Genomic DNA, 18,377 nt, shown 5'->3' with positions numbered 1-18,377 from the left:
CCAAAGAATTTGAAAGCACTTTTCAAATGAACGTCCAAACTATAACGTATTACATTATAAAGATTACTGAAGTGCCTACGGCTGTTGCAGCTAGGCCTCTGATGAATAGTAAACATTTTAAAAGGATAAATTAAATAGAACATCTCAAATGGGCAAATAAAGAATAAACCAAAGTCATTTGGCCAGGAAAAAAATCAAACAGGTTCTTCTTCCCCCTGCCACCGCCACTAAAAACACAAATCAGTTAAAAGCTAGGCCAAATGGGAATGTCTTGCACAAAGCAAGTCTTGGGCTTTGATGGACTGCTAAGGAGAGTGAATACATAAGACAGAGACCTTTGACCCTGAGGACTTTAAGCTGATACCATGCCACCACAGTGTACAAGATGAGATGGTCTCTCACTAAACTGAGTTCCAGACCATCAATGCTTTAGAGATTATTACCAGCACCTTGAGCTGCAGAGGGACATGAACAGGAAGCCAGTGTAGACATGAGACAGTTGTGTGATGAACTAGCCAGAGCTTCTGGTTATACTTCAAAGTTAGTCCTTGCACTGTAGTAATCCAGCTTAGAGGTGACAAAAGTGTGGCTGGCCATTACAATGTCCACTTGCAAGAGGAATGATCACCGATTCCTGACTAGCTGTTGGCAATGGAAGGCAAACTGGACTATCTAGGGACAGGAATGGTTCTGCAAACCATTTTATCAAAGGCTAGAATTCACCTTCAACAGATGATGCAGATACTGTATCTCTCTATTCCCCTCCTTTTCTCACTCCTCCGAAAACCTCTCACTGCCGAAGTCTAGGAGTTGTAGCCAGTTCATTTTCAGGCAGATCACTGTCTTGATTAGGCCCTGGCAGAATAATACTACATAGTACTACTGTCTGGATTCGAAGAGAAGGAGATCTAGAGCTGAGCATCACTCAGCTAGGGAGCATTAATCCACTACTCAAGCGAGCAACTTCTGTGGCAAAATGTGGCAGCAACACTATACAACATATTTTAGGAAGGGAAAAAGTAACTGCTCCTGCTGAAACTACAAAGGAATGTTAAGTAGGAGGAATATTAATGATCCAAACTGGAAAACAACGGGATTTGCACTCTTACTCTCAAAAAAAGAGCTATGGGATTTCAACTATGAGCAAGGTCAGGGCCTTGGTGTAAATTCCCTGCAAAGATATGGACAGACACTATCCCTACCACCACATTGGGGAACTGGTTACACACTAAGAGGGAAGAATGCCATTTCCTGCAGTATCTGGGTTATCCTTGCAAGTCATTCATCTATGTACGGACCAGGTCTGGTCCTAATTAGCTTTTGAGATTTTTATTAAATGGTACTGAAAAAAAAATCCCAACTCACTTAAACCTTGGCAGGAAGGTGGTTTGTCTGTGCATGCCTCAATCTGTGACTCACAGGGTGAGGTCCTATGGTCTGTGCTCTAGGAGGTCAGACTAGATGATCATAATAGTCCCTCCTGACTTTAAAAATCTATGACTTGATATCTGTACTCCACTGTGAGGCAAAGACCTCTGAATAGATGCAAAGAGCAACTTTCAAGATGAGGAAACTTAGCACAGCTCCTACTGGTTCAAATAGGCAAGGCTTTGGGCTTATCTGTAGAGCTGATACTGACGGACTGTGAAGATCCTGTTTTAAGATTTGGCAGCATAGTGGCGATGTTCAGCCCTGAGGCAGGACACTTCAATGATTAGTTAAGTCTGCTCTGGGATCTGGCCCCCCGTGACTTCTAGCTTAATATTTGGCTTTTATAAGAGACTGATTAGAAGAATGCTAAGACCAAGGAACGCAGCACAGATAATGGACACTCTAGACTTGACACAGATGCACAATTAGACCAACATAACCAGTCTATGTGGTCAGAGGCTAGAGTCAAATAGTAATTCAAGATATAAGGACAGAAACAACCCTATGCCCTCACCTACCCCAGCCCACCAATACCCACACCTCTTAAAACTTCCTGATGGTACCATGTGCTTAGGCCACATGAATACCCACTGACAGTCTGTGTGAAGATGTTGGCTGCATCAGAACTATCATGTGCCAGACATATTCAGTAATCCCAGCAAAAGTCCAAGCAACCAGAAAATAGCAGCCCCCGCCCCCGCCCCCACAACAAATTCCCAGCATATTGCTCATTAGAAACTAACTATTACTCCCAAACAACTTGACCGAGAGCTAGAAAATTCATTACATTTCAAAGCAACTGTGCATTGGTGAGAGACTGGTCCCAAATGCCAGGTCTCCAGAGACAAGCTTACAGCCAAATGCAGGCTTAAAGATTTCTTCTGTAGACCATCACTCTCTTCAAAAAGTTCTACCACCTACAACTCAGCAGGAGGAGGGTTAAAAACTGCCCAGCCTGAACTGACATATTGTAATTCTTTGATGGCTTTCTGCTGTGCCATTTTCTATTGATTAAATAATCTCTATCAGATATTAAGACTCTTGTTATTGGCGCAGCCTATAAATTATTCAGGAGCTATATAAATTCTTATGGCGGGCATGAATTTTTAAACCCTAATTTGGCACAGAGCCAGGCGCTCTTTATTCCCTCCCCCCCCCCGGCAAGAAAGTGTTTGCACTTGTGATTTTCTTTAAAGGACCAATTTTAACCATAAGCTGCTTGTTTGAAGGGACTTTTTGTGTGGTTGCTAATTATGTTTGGACTAGAGGGATGGGAGGGGGAGTGTGGAGAGGTGGGTTATGCCGTTGTGCTGCTTCTACCGTTGATTTATTGGTGATGAAAGGTGTTTCGAGGGCTGCCGTGGCTGCTATTTATGGTGTGTAGTCGTGCATGCCAAAGCACCGCAGTCATCTCCTACGTGGGCACATGATGTGGAACGCATCCGGCTGGAGGGATGCTCAGTACGGGCTGAGCAAGGCTGAGACAACACCCATTAGCTAGCACACTGTCCTCTGTAGCATATCTGTCACTGGCTGATCTGGAACCCTGAAACCACCCCTAGTTCCTATTCTTGAGAGCTTGGGGCCCTTTTATTTACAGACTTATGTCTCTCTTTGACCCTCACCCACATCATGGCGCGGCTGTCACAGGGACCTGTGTCCAACTGGCTTTCTGGCAAGCAAGGAGTTAACCCCTTGCTGAGGCCCATGACGATGCACATGGCAGAGCTGAAAGCCCAGTTAAGCTCTCAGGTGGACTATTGGACACTCTATACAAACAAATCAGCCACAGACAAAGGGGCAAAAATTGTTAGGTAAGTATAGCTCCCCTGATTGAAGTTGTAACCCAGGCTGGGGTTTTTCTGTTTGCCTTCGAGTCAGGTGAACTGGTTTTTGGTCTCTCTTGCTGCACTTGGAAACCCCAAGAATGAAAGTTCAAGACACTCTTTGCTGAGCCCAATGCTCTCCAACATGACACAGATGCACTCTGTTTACACCTGCACTCCTTCTTTTGAAATCCACGCAGGGTTTTCCCACATGTGGGTCTAATTTCAGAAGCTAGGGCTGCCAATAAAAAAAAGACACTAACAGTGCCATTCCTCTCTCACATCCTCTTTCACCTCAGCATCAGTTTTCAACAGAAATAATCATAATTAAAAGAAAAACAATCAGGAGAGGGCTGGCAACATGAATGCCTCTGCAGACACTGCTGATCTTTGACTCCTGCTGTCAATAGATCCTGCACCTGCCAGACTTGTGAGTTGTGCATGGGTAGGAGGGGGTATTCTGTTTTCGTTAATTGGCTCAATGTGTAGCATTCTTATCGCTGAAGTCAGAAGGTTATGGGTTTTAAGTCCTGCAATGAGATTTGGGCTCATGCCCAGTAGTGACATTGCCCTGCAGGATGGAGGAATGGCTTCTGCGGTGTCTGGAGGGGGGGTTAAAGAACAAATGGCACTTTTCAAAGGAGTAGGGAATAACCCCAGTGGTCTGTCCAGTATGTTCCCTATCAGTTAAAGCGGGTTCTTGTATGGCATGCTTGAACTGGTTTGGATGAAATAATCAAACCTGAGCTGAGAATGGGAATTGAGTCTGAAATGTAAAGGTTAAAACATGGGTTTTTTTTAAAAAAAGATACGTCTCTCTATCTTACCAGGTTTCCTAGCAAATTCCCATGAGACAACCTGATTCTGTGAGAGAGAACCAAACCTTTGAGGTTCATCCACCACCAACTGTAACAGCACTTTGCAGTGACATAGCATCTTTTATTTGGAGAGCTGGAAGGACCAAGTTTTCACATGACTTCAATGTATTTGGTGCTGAGCAGTTCTGAAAATCTGACTGCGTGTGTCACAACTGGAGCTGCTGGGTACTCAGCATTTTTGAGAACCTGCCCCTTACTTAGGTGCCCAATGGGAGCTGAGCTCTCCTCAAAATGTGGGCCCAACTGTAGAGGTTGAGTACTTGAAAACCTGAGCCCATGGCCTCTAAAATGGTGAGTGAATAATATCATCCCTCCCCCACTTCAAAGAAGAGGAGACAGAGCCCAAAAGTCATCTGACTTGGTCAAGCTCAAGCCATGACTTAATGTCAGAGTCAAGAATAGAAACCAGGTATCCTGTCTTCCAGACCTATGCTCTGTTTCTGGACACATAATGGCTACTGAATTTTCCTGCAGTCAGTGCATGATCGGTATATAGCTCAAGGTTTTTGTGAAGCCCTTTGAGGCACACTGAGTAAAGACAGTGCTTTTTGACCACAAATTCTATTCCCCATGACTTACTCAGAGTGTGTTTGCTCTTCGTTATGGTCACATCAGGTGAACCTCACTATCAAGTACTCTATAATACTTTTGTCTCTTGCTGCCAAATTGTGGGGTGGCTGGGAGTGCTGTGGAAGCAGCATGCTTATCCTGAGGTGTGGTGATGCCCCACTGAATGGTCAACCACAGCAGTCAACAGGCTGAAGGCATTGAATCAAATCCTTCTTAGCCACAAGGATAATGGCTGCGAGGTGGGGACTTCTTCCTATACTTTTACATCACGCACATCACCATGGTATCTGCCTCGGCATTGGCCTGGGGTGGAGATTTGTAAATTGGCAGCTATGGAGTGATATCGTCCTTAAGGTTTTGGCTAGAACACAGAGAGCATTTGGGTAAGTGGAAAGAACCACTCTTAGTTGCCATTATTAGGTCTACAAGGAGATGGGGAGCTAATTAATGTATGTCCTGTAACTAGCCTTCTTGAGCTACGAGATTGTTTTAAAAATAGCCACAAGGAAAGAGTGAGAGTGAAAGCAGAAGTCAGAGTGTGGCCCTGTATGTATTGTCATCAGCCTGCCTGTCTAGAGAAGCATGTTAGCATTCATGGTGATGCTTAAACCGAGTTCTGGCTAGACAGATGCTAACCCAACATCCAAACAAGACCTAAGAGATAGATAGGTAAAATAGCTAGACAGACAGTACCTCCACCCTTCCTTGAAAGGGTTCTGTTGCTAAGTTCTGTCTGTCAGGTGGAGTTCCTTTGGAAATGAGATTATAACGCACATTCTGGGCTAAATGGTGGCACTGGGTTTGCTATGCTAAGAGCTCCTTGAATAGCAGGTTAATTGCTTTTGCAAGCCTGCAGGAAAGCTCAGACCTACTGAATAATAAGATGCATATCTGTGACTTAAAATATGATTTTAAATTGCTCCCTAGTAAAATATGCACCGACCACTTCCACAGGTGAAGAGCACCATGTTTTTTTTGCTTCCCCTTATTTAACACACAACAGGTTTTTAACAAGAAACCATTCCCCAGCTCACAGTGGTAGTGTTATGAATGGTGTGTACACAGCTCCCTTCTACCTGCATGCTAGTCACACCATTTCTCTCCACGGCCAATTCATGTGGGAAGGGAACTTCTTTATGCACAGTAAGAGGGGGCAAAAAAAATCTGCTTTCAGATTTCTAAAGGGGTTAGTGTGTATGTCGATATCCTTTGTGTAACTGTAAACTGTGTGTACATACACACTAGACAGAGAATACTGCACAAGCAGCTATGAGCTATGAAAGGAATAGGCAGGCAACTATGAATTATGAGGCTGCAATCCCATTGCGGGGTGCTGATGTTGTTATAAACCTCGAGGGTGAAATACAAATCACCAGAAAACCCCACATAGAAATATAGGCCATATATTTCCACACAACTCACCTATTTATTTTATATGACATAGACCCATGCTCTGGACCCAGGTTTTGCACACACTTCGACTTGCCTCCACCCCCCCTCAGTGTTCCCTGCTTTTCCCCTCTAGATCCCATGGAAAGCTTCTATTGTTGTCCTATGAGCAACAGGACTAAGTTCTGCTTTCAGCTACACCAGCCTGAGTGGTCTATTTTGGAATTGGGTCCATGGCAATTAAAGATGACCTGCATATGGCCTGAGTGCCTGACACTCCCTCCAAGAACAAGTGGGATGAGAAGGGGCAGGGTGTGCATGTGTGTGTGTGTGAGGGGTGGGGGGAATGTGGGGCAGGAATGGATACTAGCAAAGCTTGCTGGATGCTGTGTTTGGTAAGGGTTTACATAGCAAACTCCCCGACCCATGCAGAACAGAAGCTTCCAGAGACACTGTGGCTGAGAGGGGTGTCAATGAATTGCGATTCCTTTCTGGAGCTCCTTCTGGGGTGGTGCACCTATGCATCCCCTCTTACCCAACGCAGAGAGGAAACTTAGTTGGGCCTCAGAAGAGCAGCGTTTTGTTCCCAGTTTTGCTACAGACTTCCCGTGTGACCTTGGGCAAATCACTTAATTTCTCTTGTCTTGACTAGAACTAAAGGTTGGGTTTTTTTAATGTTACGCATTTAAAAGATACGCTTTATCCTAGTCATAAGAAAACAGGAACCGCCAGAGTGGATCAGACTTGTGATCCATCTAGTCCAGTGGTCAGCACCAGAGGCTTCAGAGGAAGGTGTACGAATCCCAAAGTAGGCAGTTATGGGATAATCTGCTGTCTATGCAGATCTCATCCTGATTTCTCATAGTTAGAAAATATCTTATGCCCTGAATCATGATTTTATTTTTTATCCCTTTCAAAACTCTTTGTTTGCACAAAGTGTTATACTTCAGGATATTACAGTTCTCTGTTTAAATGTCCAATACCTCTTTGAATCTTACTAAATTCTTGGCCTCAAAGACATTATATGGGAATGAGCTCCATAGTCTAACTACATAATGATTGAAAAAGTATTTCCTTTTATCAGTTTTGAATTCACTACCTTTCAGTTTCATCGAATGTCCCCTTTTTCTTGGGTTATGAGACAGGGAGAAGAGAAGCTGCATGAATACTACACAAGGCACTCCAGAGAAGGCTGCCCGATCAATTTATAATAAGGCACCTGAGTTATCTGAGTTTTTCCTCCATCTCCTTCCTTGTGCATCCTAACAGCGTTTGCTTTTTTCCACAATAGCTGCACAATCAGCAGATATCCGCACCGAGCACTCCACAGTGATGCCCAGGTCCCTCTTCTGAGTTGATACAGTTAATTTAGAACATCACAAGGTGTGTGAGTAGTTCAAGTATTTCCCTCCAGTGAGCATCGCTTAGCACTTATCAACGTTGAACTTCATTTGCCATTGTGTTGCCCATTCACCTAGCTTGCTTAGGTCTCTCTGAAGTTCCTCAGCCTTTTCTGGACTCAAAATGGACTCAACTAGCCTAAATAACTGTGCCATCTCCAAATTTTGCTACCTCATTGCTCACCCTCCATTCTAGACAGTTAATAACTATATTAAACAACATTGGATCAAGTCTAGACAAGGCCACAGTGCCTCAATTCCCCATCTGAAAAATGGGGATAATAATCTTCCCTTGCTCCCACGCTTTGTCTGTCTCGTCTATTTAGATTATAAAATGTGCAGGGCAAGGACTGTCTCTAATAATGTGTTTGTACGGCATCTAGCACAATATGCCCTGATCTCTGCTGATGGCTTTTGATGCTCCTGTAAAACAAATAAGAAACAATACTACTAAAAACAACTGGCAACAACAGTGCTGTTGCTTTGGCCCACTACTGTAGTGTTTTTATAGAGGGTGCTGTACACAGTGAGACACAATGGAGCTGTGATTTTGCCCTATGTACCTGGCATGATATTCTGCAGTCATGTGGTTAAATAAGACAAATCAATATGCTGGAAAGGAACTGAAAGCCTTAAGCCTTATAACCAACTTTGTCTCTCTAAATATCCCAATTAAAAAAACTGAACCAGAGTAGATATGACTGCTACGCTAACACAGCTATGCTGCCGAATTTTTATTATTCTTTTTAAACTCATTTTCAGCGCTAAACAAACTGTGGAAAAAGGATTTGATTCATGGATGCATTAGGAATCTACTCAACCAAAGCCCCTTGTCACAAATTAAATCATAAACCAAAAGTCAAACATGATTTGTGAAATTAACATTTATCGAGGAAATACTCCCCAGCGCCGCGCTGCGATTAGTCTCTGGCATCCGAAATATCAACCATAATTCATAAGCTGCCTAAGAAACCATGCCACAGCCACCGCTGTCAAGATGTCAGGTTTGATGGAAAGGCGCTGCGGCAACCAGAGAGCAATTTGTTGCTGATGGTGGGGGTCACAGTGCTTTATTATTTGTGCAAATAAAGTGCAAGTCACATCAGCACCCCTGATCCCACCTTTAATAAGTGCATACACGCAGCCTCCCCCCACACACTTGTACCCTCCATGGACACTCTCTCTCCCTCTTCTCAATTCAACCCAAGGCCATGCCCAGTTCTAATTCTGAACAGTGAGATCTGGCACAGAAGCTGCATTACGCCATTTCTTTAAAATGATATGACTAATGAGATTAATAATAAAGAATAATCCCTTGCATTTCTATACTCAGTGTGTTTCCTTGGAAGGAATCAACAGATCTCTGAAGTAGGCATTATTAGTCCCATTTTAGAGACTGGGGGAACTGAAGCTCGGGGAGTGGCATGTGATTTACTCAAGGTTACACAGTGAGTCAGTCGCCAAGTCAGGATTAGAATCCAGGATTCACAGCCAAGATTTTCAAACCTGGCTTAGAGATTTGGGGTGCTTCCATTTTTGGGTGTCTACACTGATACACCTTAAAGGGGCCTGGTTTTTAGAGGGAGGGTGTTCACAGTTTCTGAAAATCATGCCCTTTTCATGTGACTTAAACTGGACACAAAAAGGCACTAGTTATTTTTGAAAGTTTTGGGGAAGGTACTTGCTTGGTGCAGTCACAGTGGATCTTCAAGATTTGGTCGCTATGAGTGGTCCACTGTAGGCATGCTTGTATCCCTGCACTGCCAATCGGAGAACTTTGCTAGCAGTGTCTGTTAAGCCCACACATGTGCTGTCTCTCCTTGTGCCCTGCCACGAGGCCAGCCACCACATGCAGGCTAACCCCCTGCAGTTCCTTCTCTACCACAGTCATTGGCAAGAGCTCGGAAGTAGAGGGGAGGAGGGTGAATTGTGAAGCACCCATAGGGACACATGTCGAGGAACCATCGTTACTGCACAAGGTGAGTAACTTCTTTTTCTTTGAGTAGTGTCCCTATTCATGCTCCACTTTAGGTGACTCCCGAGCAGTACCCACCACATGAGGGCTGGGACTTCAGAGTTGGGTCAGTTACAGATGACAGCATTGTGGAGCTGAAGATGGTATCAGAGGTGGAGTCTCCAGTGATTGCATAATGTTCTGCGAAGGTGTGGACTGACGCCCATGTCACTGCTCTACAGATTTCTGAGATAGGGACATTCTTGAAGAAAGTGAGGGATGAGGAGATCGACCTTGTGGAGTGTGTATGGATAGTATCTGGAGTGGTCCTATTGTGAACTTGGTAACACTGTCTGATGCAGTTCGAGACCCACTTGGAGAGTCTCTGGGCTGATATTGCTGAGCCCTTGGATCTTTCTGCAAGGGAGAGGAAAAGCCCTGGGGACTTCCTGAAAACCTTCATCCTATCCAGATAGAAGGCTAGGGCTCTCCTGACATCTAGCGTGCATAATATAGTCTCCCTGTTGTCTCGGTGAGGCTTGGGTAGAAGGTTGGAAGGTGAATCAATTGGTTCATGTGAAACAGGGAGGTTACCTTAGGTATGAATTTTGGATGTGGCCTGAGCGTAACCTTGTCTGAAAGAATACCGTGTAGAGGTGATGTGCCATCAGAGCGGCTATTTTCCTCCTTCCTCCTCATTGCTATCAGGAAGGCTGTTTTCATAGAGAGATATGTAAATGAACAGGTGGCCAGGGGTTCAAAGGGAGGCCTAGTCAGTCTTTTCGATGCCAGGTTTAGGTCCCACATGGGGTTAGGGTGCCGGGGTTGTGGGAAAAGATTTACTGTATCCTGGAGAAATCTTTTAGTGGTTGGGTATGACAACTGAGTATCCCTCTACTGGCTGAGTATCCCTCTACTGGCTGGTGGAAGGCTGCTATGGCTGCCAGGTGGACTCAGAAAGTTGAGAGATAGTCAAGATCTTTTTAGGGTCAGTACATAGCCTAAGATCTGTGGAAGAGCCGCGCAAGTTGGGGAGTTTGTTGGGAAGTACACCAAATCTGGAACCTGGGCCATTTTCGCAGGTGTCGAGGACTTTCTCCTGTGTAGTACTCTCTCTTGTACCTCCCTCGAGCAGGAGTTCTCTTGGTGTTGAAACCATGAAGCAGGCACACCTTGAGGCGAAGAATCCCCAGGTTCAGATGTAGGGTGCATCCTCTGTTCTGCAAGAGGAGATACAGAGTGGATTGGAGAGAGATTGGCAGGCATATCGCGACCTGTGACAGGTAAGGGTACCAGGTCTGCCTCAGCCAAGTGGGAGTGATCAGTATGACGTGTGCGCCTTCTCTTTTTATTTTCAATAGGACTTTCGACAGTAGGGAAAAGGGAGGAAAGGCATAGAGGATGCCCCTGTCCCAGGGGAAGTGGAAAGCATCACCCAGGGAATGTTGTCCTACCTCTGCTCCATAGTAGTAGTGTGAACATTTCCTGTTCAGTTGAGTGGCAAACAGGTCTGTGATCGGTGTCCCCCACCTCCTGAACTGGTCATGAAGTATTGCTGGGTTTATCCCCCACTCATGGTCAGGTGGGAATTTGTGACTGAGCCGGTCCGCTATGGAGTTTTGTGTGCCCGGGAGGTAAGCCGTGGACAGTCCGATGTCGTGAGAGATACACCAGTTCCATAGTCTCATCGTTTCCACACAGTGGGAGGGCAACCTGGATTCCCCCTGTTGATTTATGTAGTACATACACGCTGTGTTGCCTGTTAGCACTCTCATGTGTAATCCTTTGATCAGCGGGAGGAAATGGGCACAGGCATTCCTGACTGCCCTGAGCTCGAGGAGGTTGATGTGAAAGGATATCTCCATGGATGACCACCTGCCTTGTATCGTGAGGCTGTTTAGATGCATATCCCATCCTATGCGCGATGCATCGGTAGTGAGAAGCAACGATGGAGGGGAGGAGGTTGCGAGAAGGGGATCCATTTGCAAATATTGGCTGAGTCCTTCCACCAGTCTAAGGAGTTTTTGATCCTTGTGGGTAGTGACAGGGGTTTGTCTAGTGTGTCTCTGGTCTGTAAACTGAGATGAACCACATCTGGAGGCATGGAATGTGAAGCCTGGCATGTGGTATTACCACTGTGTCCACTACCATATGCCCCAAGAGTTGGAGGCAGTGTCAAGCTGATATTTGTGGGCTGTTTTGAATGGTCTCAATGAGTATGGCCAAGGAGAGGAATCTGTGTTGAGGTAAGAGAGCTCTGGCCTGTAATGAGTCGAGGTCGGCGCCTTTGAATTCCAGGTGTTGTGCTGGAACGAGGGTTGTTTTCTGGGCGCTGATCTGTAGCCCCAGTTCTGGGAAAAAGTCTATTGCAGATTCGGTGGGCCTCATGGAGAGACTGGGCTCTGAAGAGGCAATCCTCCAGATAGGGGTAAATCATGATTTGCACTTGGGAGTGCAAGTGCGCGGCCACTGCTGAGGGAACTTCGGAGAATACATCAGGGCAGATGATAGCCCGAAGGGGAGTACTCTGTACAGGTAGTGGTCTTGTCCTAGGGTAAATCTGAGAAATCGTCTGTGAGACGGTAGGATTGAGATATGGAAGTAGGCGTCCAGAAGGTTGAGGGCTGAAAACCATTCTCCCTGTTCCAATGCTGGAATGATCATTGCTAGAGTGATCATCTTGAATTTTGAACTTTGACAAACTTGTTGAGTGCTCTAAGGTCTAGTATAGCTCTCCAATCTCCTTTCCTCTTGGGTATTAGGAAATAGCGAGAGTAGAACCCTTTGCCTCGTAGATGTTGAGCTACTGGTTCTATGGCTCCTAACTGGAGGAGACAATCTACCTCTTGTGATAGTAAACTCTCATGAAAAGGGTCCCTGAAGAGGGACAGGGAAAGGTGTTGTAGAAGGGGTAGGGAGGTAAAATGGATAGATCTGTAAGCCTCATTGGTCCGATGTTATACGTTCCCAGGTGCTGCGGAACATTGCCAGATGGTAGCCAAATCAGCGGATAGTGGTGATCAGCTGTAGTGTTTGGGGGGAGTGGTCTATCGATGCTTTGATCAACACATCAAAATTGGTGCTTGGAAGTGGATGGCTAGGATGTGGAAGATTGTGGGCCAGATGGTTTATGCCTCGGGAACTTAGTTTTCTTCCTCAGTAGTAGCACTGAGTTGGGTATTGGGAGGTGCGTGGTTTCTGCTGAGGCTGTGGACTATATTTCCTCTTTTGTCCTGGCATATAGATGCCCAGTGAGCAGAGAGTGGCCCTAGAATCCTTCAGTGTGTGAAGAGAGGCGTCCATCTTCTCCGTGAAGAGCTTAGTGACTTCAAAGGGAAGGTCTTCAATGTGAACTGCACCTCTTTCAGGCAGCCTGACAGATATAGCCACTGCTGTGGAGATGGACCTGGCTACTGTGTTGGCTGCACTGACGGCAGATCGTAGCGCTACCTTGGTCACTAACTGTCCCTCTTGAATAATGGCTTTAAATTGGTCATGGTATGACTCAGGCAGCGGTTCAATAAAATTGTCCAGTTTTGAATAGTTTCTGCAGTCGTATTTCACCAATAGTGCTTGGAAATTGGCAATTCAAAACTGTAACGTGGCCGAGGCCAAAAAGGTCCAAACACTTCCAGTCCCTATCGTAGGGAGTAGACCTCATCTGATGTTGATGGCCATGAGAATTAACAGGGTCTCCCACGACGGAGTTGGGTAGAGGGTGGGAGAAGAGGAATTCTGTCTCCCTTAATGAGACATAATATTTTTTTTCTGCCTGCTTGCAGGTAGGTGCCACTGATCCTGGGGTCTGCCATATGGTTTTTGTGGGGTCCAGGAGAGCCTCATTAATAGGGAGGGCAATTTTTGAGGACAAGGATGAATGGAGTATGTCAAGGAGTTTGTGATGGGTGTCCTTGACTTCTTCTAGTGGTATATGAAGAGTGTCTGCCACTCTCTTCACTGGGTCCTGGAAGAAGAGAAAATCATCAGCCAGAGAAGGCAGTGGAGGCATAACGGCCTCATCTTAGGAGGAGGAAGATATAGTCACCTCTTCCTCAGTGCTGCCCTCTGGTTCCACCACGAATTCTTCTGGAGGTTCAGAAGCTCTGGATGCCACAGCTGATGGGGTGCATCTCGAGGGTTCTTGAGTGGGGCTAGAAGCTCAAGAGGTCCAGTATGGCCACTGTAGTGGTGGTGGCATAGAGCCCAGTTGTGGTGCCCATGGTTAACTGTACCAAGATGGTGGTGGTGGGGCCATCTGAGGATATGCTCAGGCACTCTGTTGGTATTGGGAACCACAGGGAGCCTGGGGTGGGGGGTACTGCAATACTGCCTTCTCTGGTTTGCTGTCTGAGTCTGAGAGAACGGGGGAACATGGCAGGGCAGTGCAGTGGGGAAGACTCCTGTGCCAGATGAAGACTCAGTGCAGAGGTCTTGGTACTGAGAAAAGGAGACTCCAGTGTGTCAGCTACATGGAGATCCCTCAGTGCCACTGGCAGGACCGGGAAGGACGGAGATCTAGGTCACACCGGTCTCTCTGGTGCAGCATGGGGCATCGATGATGGTACCAATGGAGTATTGTATACCAGCAACATCTTCTTAGAGGAGTGCTAACTCCTGTTCTTGTCCCCTGGTGCCGCTGACTCGATGCCTGTGTCCACTGGATCCGTAGGTGCATCACTGGCATCTGCGGCTGTAGATCTTCATGAGCCTTGGGTACTGGGATGGGATTGTCTTGGTGCCACTGGTACCGAGGACACCGAGCATGCCAGAGATCATTTACGGCTAGCTCGGGGCTCACTGTGGGGACTTCTGAGAGGGCTCAGAGGCTGGTTTCTTCAACCCACAGACTTTGGATGTTGAGGCCTGTGGGGAAGACTCATGTCTGACAGGTAGCTCTTGGTGCAGGTCTGGAAAGGGTCAGAGGCAGTGATGAGCTGCCAAAATCTTAACAACCAGTTCCCTATAAAAAGTTTTGATTTAAGGGATGTGCCAAGAGGTGGAGGTGGTGGGGGTGTAGTGGCAGGGAAGAGATTGCACAGAGGCAAAAGGGGCTTGTTGCAGGGGATGCAGTGGCAGGGAGGGAGTGGCACAAGGGAGAAGTGGGCAGGAGGGGGTTGTTGCAAGGGGCTGGCAGATGGGGGTGTGTATGTGCCTGGGGTTATTGCAGTGGGGTGAAGGTGGCAGGGAGGAGTTTGCACAAGGGAGGAGTGGGCAGGAGGGAGATGGCAGGTGGGGGGGGTCCCGAGGTTGATGCAGGGGTGAAGGTGACCGTGGCTTGCAGGGGGGGTTGCCGGGTAGAGGTTGCCCAGAGGCAAAAGTGGCAGGACAGGGTGGGTTGTTGGGGCCGGGGGGTGCACAGGGGAGAAGGTAGCTGGTCGGTGGGTGTTGGAGGGGGTGGCACTGGCTGGGGGAGAGGTGCCCAGGTTGCTCCCACATACACCATTCCCCAGGCCAGGCACTGGACCTGCCCACCCAGCGGCGCTCCGTGGGCCCGTGCGGCTCCCCGCGGCCCAGCTAGGTACCTTGCAGGCGGAGTAAACACCCAGCGGTGCTGGGAAGAAGGCGCAGCTGCTAGGGCTAGACCCTCCCGTTCCCCGCTCCGCTGCCAGCTGCTCCCCCGGGGGGAGGGACTGGCCGCACCGTGGGCGGCCCCTCTGGAGCCGGGGAGCAGCGGCAGCCTTGTGCTCCGCTGTTTAAAAAAATGTGGGGAGGCACCGCTTTTTGGTTCCCCCAACCACTTGGCGCCCTAGGCAGCCGCCTAATGCGCCTAGTAGGTTGCACCGGCCCTGCCCGACAGACCCCCCGGAACTCCCACGCCTACCCCCGCCCCCCCCGTTCCCTGACCGCACCCCCAGAACCTCCACCCCCTCCCTGCCCCTTATCCAACCCCTCCTCCCAGCCCTGGCCACTCGGGGCAGCGTGTATGGATGCCATGTGGCCCGCTGGAGCTCGCAGCCCCACCCCCTTACCATGCGGCTCAAGGCAGCAGGAGCTGCCGAGCTGCCCAGCAGCGCTCCAGAGCGCCGGCGGTGAGGCACGCGAGAGGGGGGAAGGCGGGGGAGGGGCAGGAGGAGCCTCCCCGGCTGGGAGCTCAGGGAGCCGTAACGATTTTTAACAACCGGTTCTAAAACTGGTTCAAAATTTAACAACCGGTTCATGCGAACCGGTGTGAACTGGCTCCAGCTCACCACTGGTCAGAGGGCTGCCTCCATGAAGATGATCTTCTGTCTCAACGCCCTGTCCTTACGAGACCAGGGCCTGAGTTGCTGGCAGAGACCACACTTTTGTGGAATGTGGCCTTCCCTGAGGCAGCGAATGCACCGGGAGCGCTTGTCTGTGACAGGGATCGCCTCTTTGCAGGAGAGGCGCTTCTTGAAGCCCAGTGAACTGGGCATATCATGTTGGGGGGAGGGTCCCCAATGAGAAAAAGTGGCAAAAAATAAAGTCGCTTTTTTTAAATTATTTTTTCAGGGAAAAAAATGGGAAAGAAGAAGAAAACTACAATTACAGCTACGTACCAGGAGACTAACTGGCTATAGAAATATAAAGCGAGAGTAATGGTTGTCACGGACTGCAAATAGCTCCGTCTCTAGCCGGGGCAGTTGAGAAGGAACTGAGGAGGGTTAGCCTGCACTCGCTGGCTAGCCTCGGGGCAGGGCATGAGGAGAGACAGCGGATGTGCTGGCGTAACGGACACAGCTACGGAAGTTCTCGGATCAGCAGTGTAGGGACGCAAGCACACTACAGTGGAGCACCCATAGGGACACTACTCGAAGTAGAGCATGAATTCCACACTCTAACCATTAAACAGCACCATCCTCCATGCAGTAAAATAATCCCATTGTCCAGGACTGGGTAAAAACGCAACCTACTTCAGCAGATATTTGCACACATGTGCAGAGACCATTTGTTCAAGGCATCTTTATCTAAGAGAAAAGAGATGCACAATGACTGTCAATGCTGCAAAAATAATGATATTTTAATCCGAACTCCACCCTGCACTATTCAGTTTGGCCTTTGTTTTCCAGGCATTTGTACATTGTATCAATCACCCAAATGCACACAGCCCATCAATGGACAGGTTGGAGATATAAGAAAAAAGGGCTCACACATGAAAAAGACTCCTTTTCGCTCAGCCAATAGGAAGCCTGAGGTCTGATCCCACCCTTCACTGAAATAAACTAGGAGTCTTCCCATTGACTTCAACAGGAGCAAGATTGGGTCCCTGCCTATTACCAGTGTCTCTTTTTCCTCAATTAAATCAGAATGCATTGGCTATAGAAATTTTATTCCTGTCTGTCAGCCCACACTCCCTTTACCACCCCTCCCTTGCAAAGAAGGCTGGCTTGCCACGACACTTGGGGCTACGTCCTCAGCTGGTGCAAACTGGACTTCAGTGGAGTCATGCCCACTTATACCAGCTAAGGATCTGGCCCACAGCATGTAGCTAAAGATACATGGGAACCAGCTCCACCCAGCACCTGTGACAAGCCATCTGGTGGCCATTGTTCACCACCCTGGGCAGGCTCTGTTCCAGAGAAGGCTTCGGAATCCAAAAGAAATTACTGCCAGCTCTATTAAACTAACCCTTGAATGCCGAGGCCTCACTTCTTGGAATAGGAATTCATTGCTCCAGTAACAAGCTTGGTCGTATGGTCGATATGGGATTATTACATCCATTCAACACACATTCCTTGCTTCAGTGATTACACCCTTATACTGCTGTGACATTAAGGGGGGTCACTGCTGGAATGTGATTTTCAAAAATAGTTTTAAACACTCTCCCCTTGCTTGCAATACCCTGTTAAAAACCTGGAAATCACATTTAACTACCTTCTGGATTTGCCCTTTTCCATTTGGAAAACATTGATTTTTTTTTCAGTTGAGCCAAGATTAATGTGTCTTGTTTGTTTGACAACAATTTCAAACTATCTGGTACCTTGTCAAGCTAAAATAATTCTGTCTGTGGACCAATATCACTGACGGGTGTAGACATGTAGGCCCTACAAAAACAATAGCTATTATTGTTTGGACATTTTAAAAATTAATTTTCTTGGTGAAAGTGCTGAGGGTTTAGTTTAAAATATTGAGAATCTGGAGGATTTTATTCACCAGATTATAACAGTTTTGAGGCGGGTCAAATTTGGAGTCTACAGACCTGGATTTTGTCCCTCTATATCAGCTAAATATTATAGAAAAAGGCTTGTTTGTACTTTAAATTTTTTTTTAAGACAGGAAAGGGGGAAAAACAGAAGAAAAGGGGGAACAAGGAAATCAAGTCAATGAAAACCATTCCTTTCTCAGTCAAGTGCTGATAGCAGGCACCATATGGGCAGCAAAGTTTAGAGTGACCTCAAATCCTATTCCAGTCTCTTTGCACTGTTATGCTGTCTCCAAACATTTCTCCCCGCAAAATCCTTCCCTTCCATTTCCCTTCTTACTCCCTGGCAAAAGCCAATAATACCTACAAATATTTTTTATTTTCATAAACGTCATGTAGCTTTAAAACATGGGGGTGTTCTATCAACTTCAGGATGGCTATTTCCCGCTCCACCTGGAAGAGAAAAGAGAAACAGAAGCAAAGGTTAGAAGACATGTCTTAGGTTACATTAGAAATCATAACACACATTGTCCCCTCTTACCCATTTCCCACCCCTTCTGACCCTCCCTTTCATGCTCCAATGAGCAAACAAGCAGAAACTATAATAATAGTACTTAGCATTTATACTGCATTTCAGAAAACATGAATTCATCCTCACCATCCCCTCCCCTATAAAAGTTGGCAAATAATACTATCCCTATTTCGCTCATCGGGAAACTGAGGCAGAGGACTAAATGGCATGTCCAATCCGACACAGGTAGGCACTTGCAGAACCTGGCACAGAATGCAGGCGGTTCCTGGCTCACAGTCCTATGCTCATGCCATGAC

The 18,377-nt window shown here is 47.0% G+C and overlaps 1 protein-coding gene across 10 annotated transcripts in view; it reads right to left on the bottom strand.

The window, feature by feature from the left end:
• The window catches only part of BRSK2 (BR serine/threonine kinase 2), a 499,877-nt gene that overhangs the window by 176,590 nt on the left and 304,910 nt on the right, over window positions 1-18,377 (bottom strand). For all 10 annotated transcript variants that reach the window (XM_084630023.1, XM_084630021.1, XM_084630022.1 and 7 more), the window contains exon 3: window positions 17,917-18,002. In XM_084630023.1, the coding sequence (XP_084486149.1) occupies window positions 17,917-18,002 (86 nt within the window). The remainder of the gene's footprint in view (window positions 1-17,916; window positions 18,003-18,377) is intronic.

The sequence above is a fragment of the Lepidochelys olivacea genome (assembly GCF_965140295.1).
Source record: "Lepidochelys olivacea isolate rLepOli2 genome assembly, chromosome: 6".
Classification (NCBI taxonomy): Eukaryota; Metazoa; Chordata; order Testudines; family Cheloniidae; genus Lepidochelys; species Lepidochelys olivacea.
Note: the sequence above shows the minus strand (reverse complement) of the source record. Positions and strands in the feature narration are given on the sequence as shown.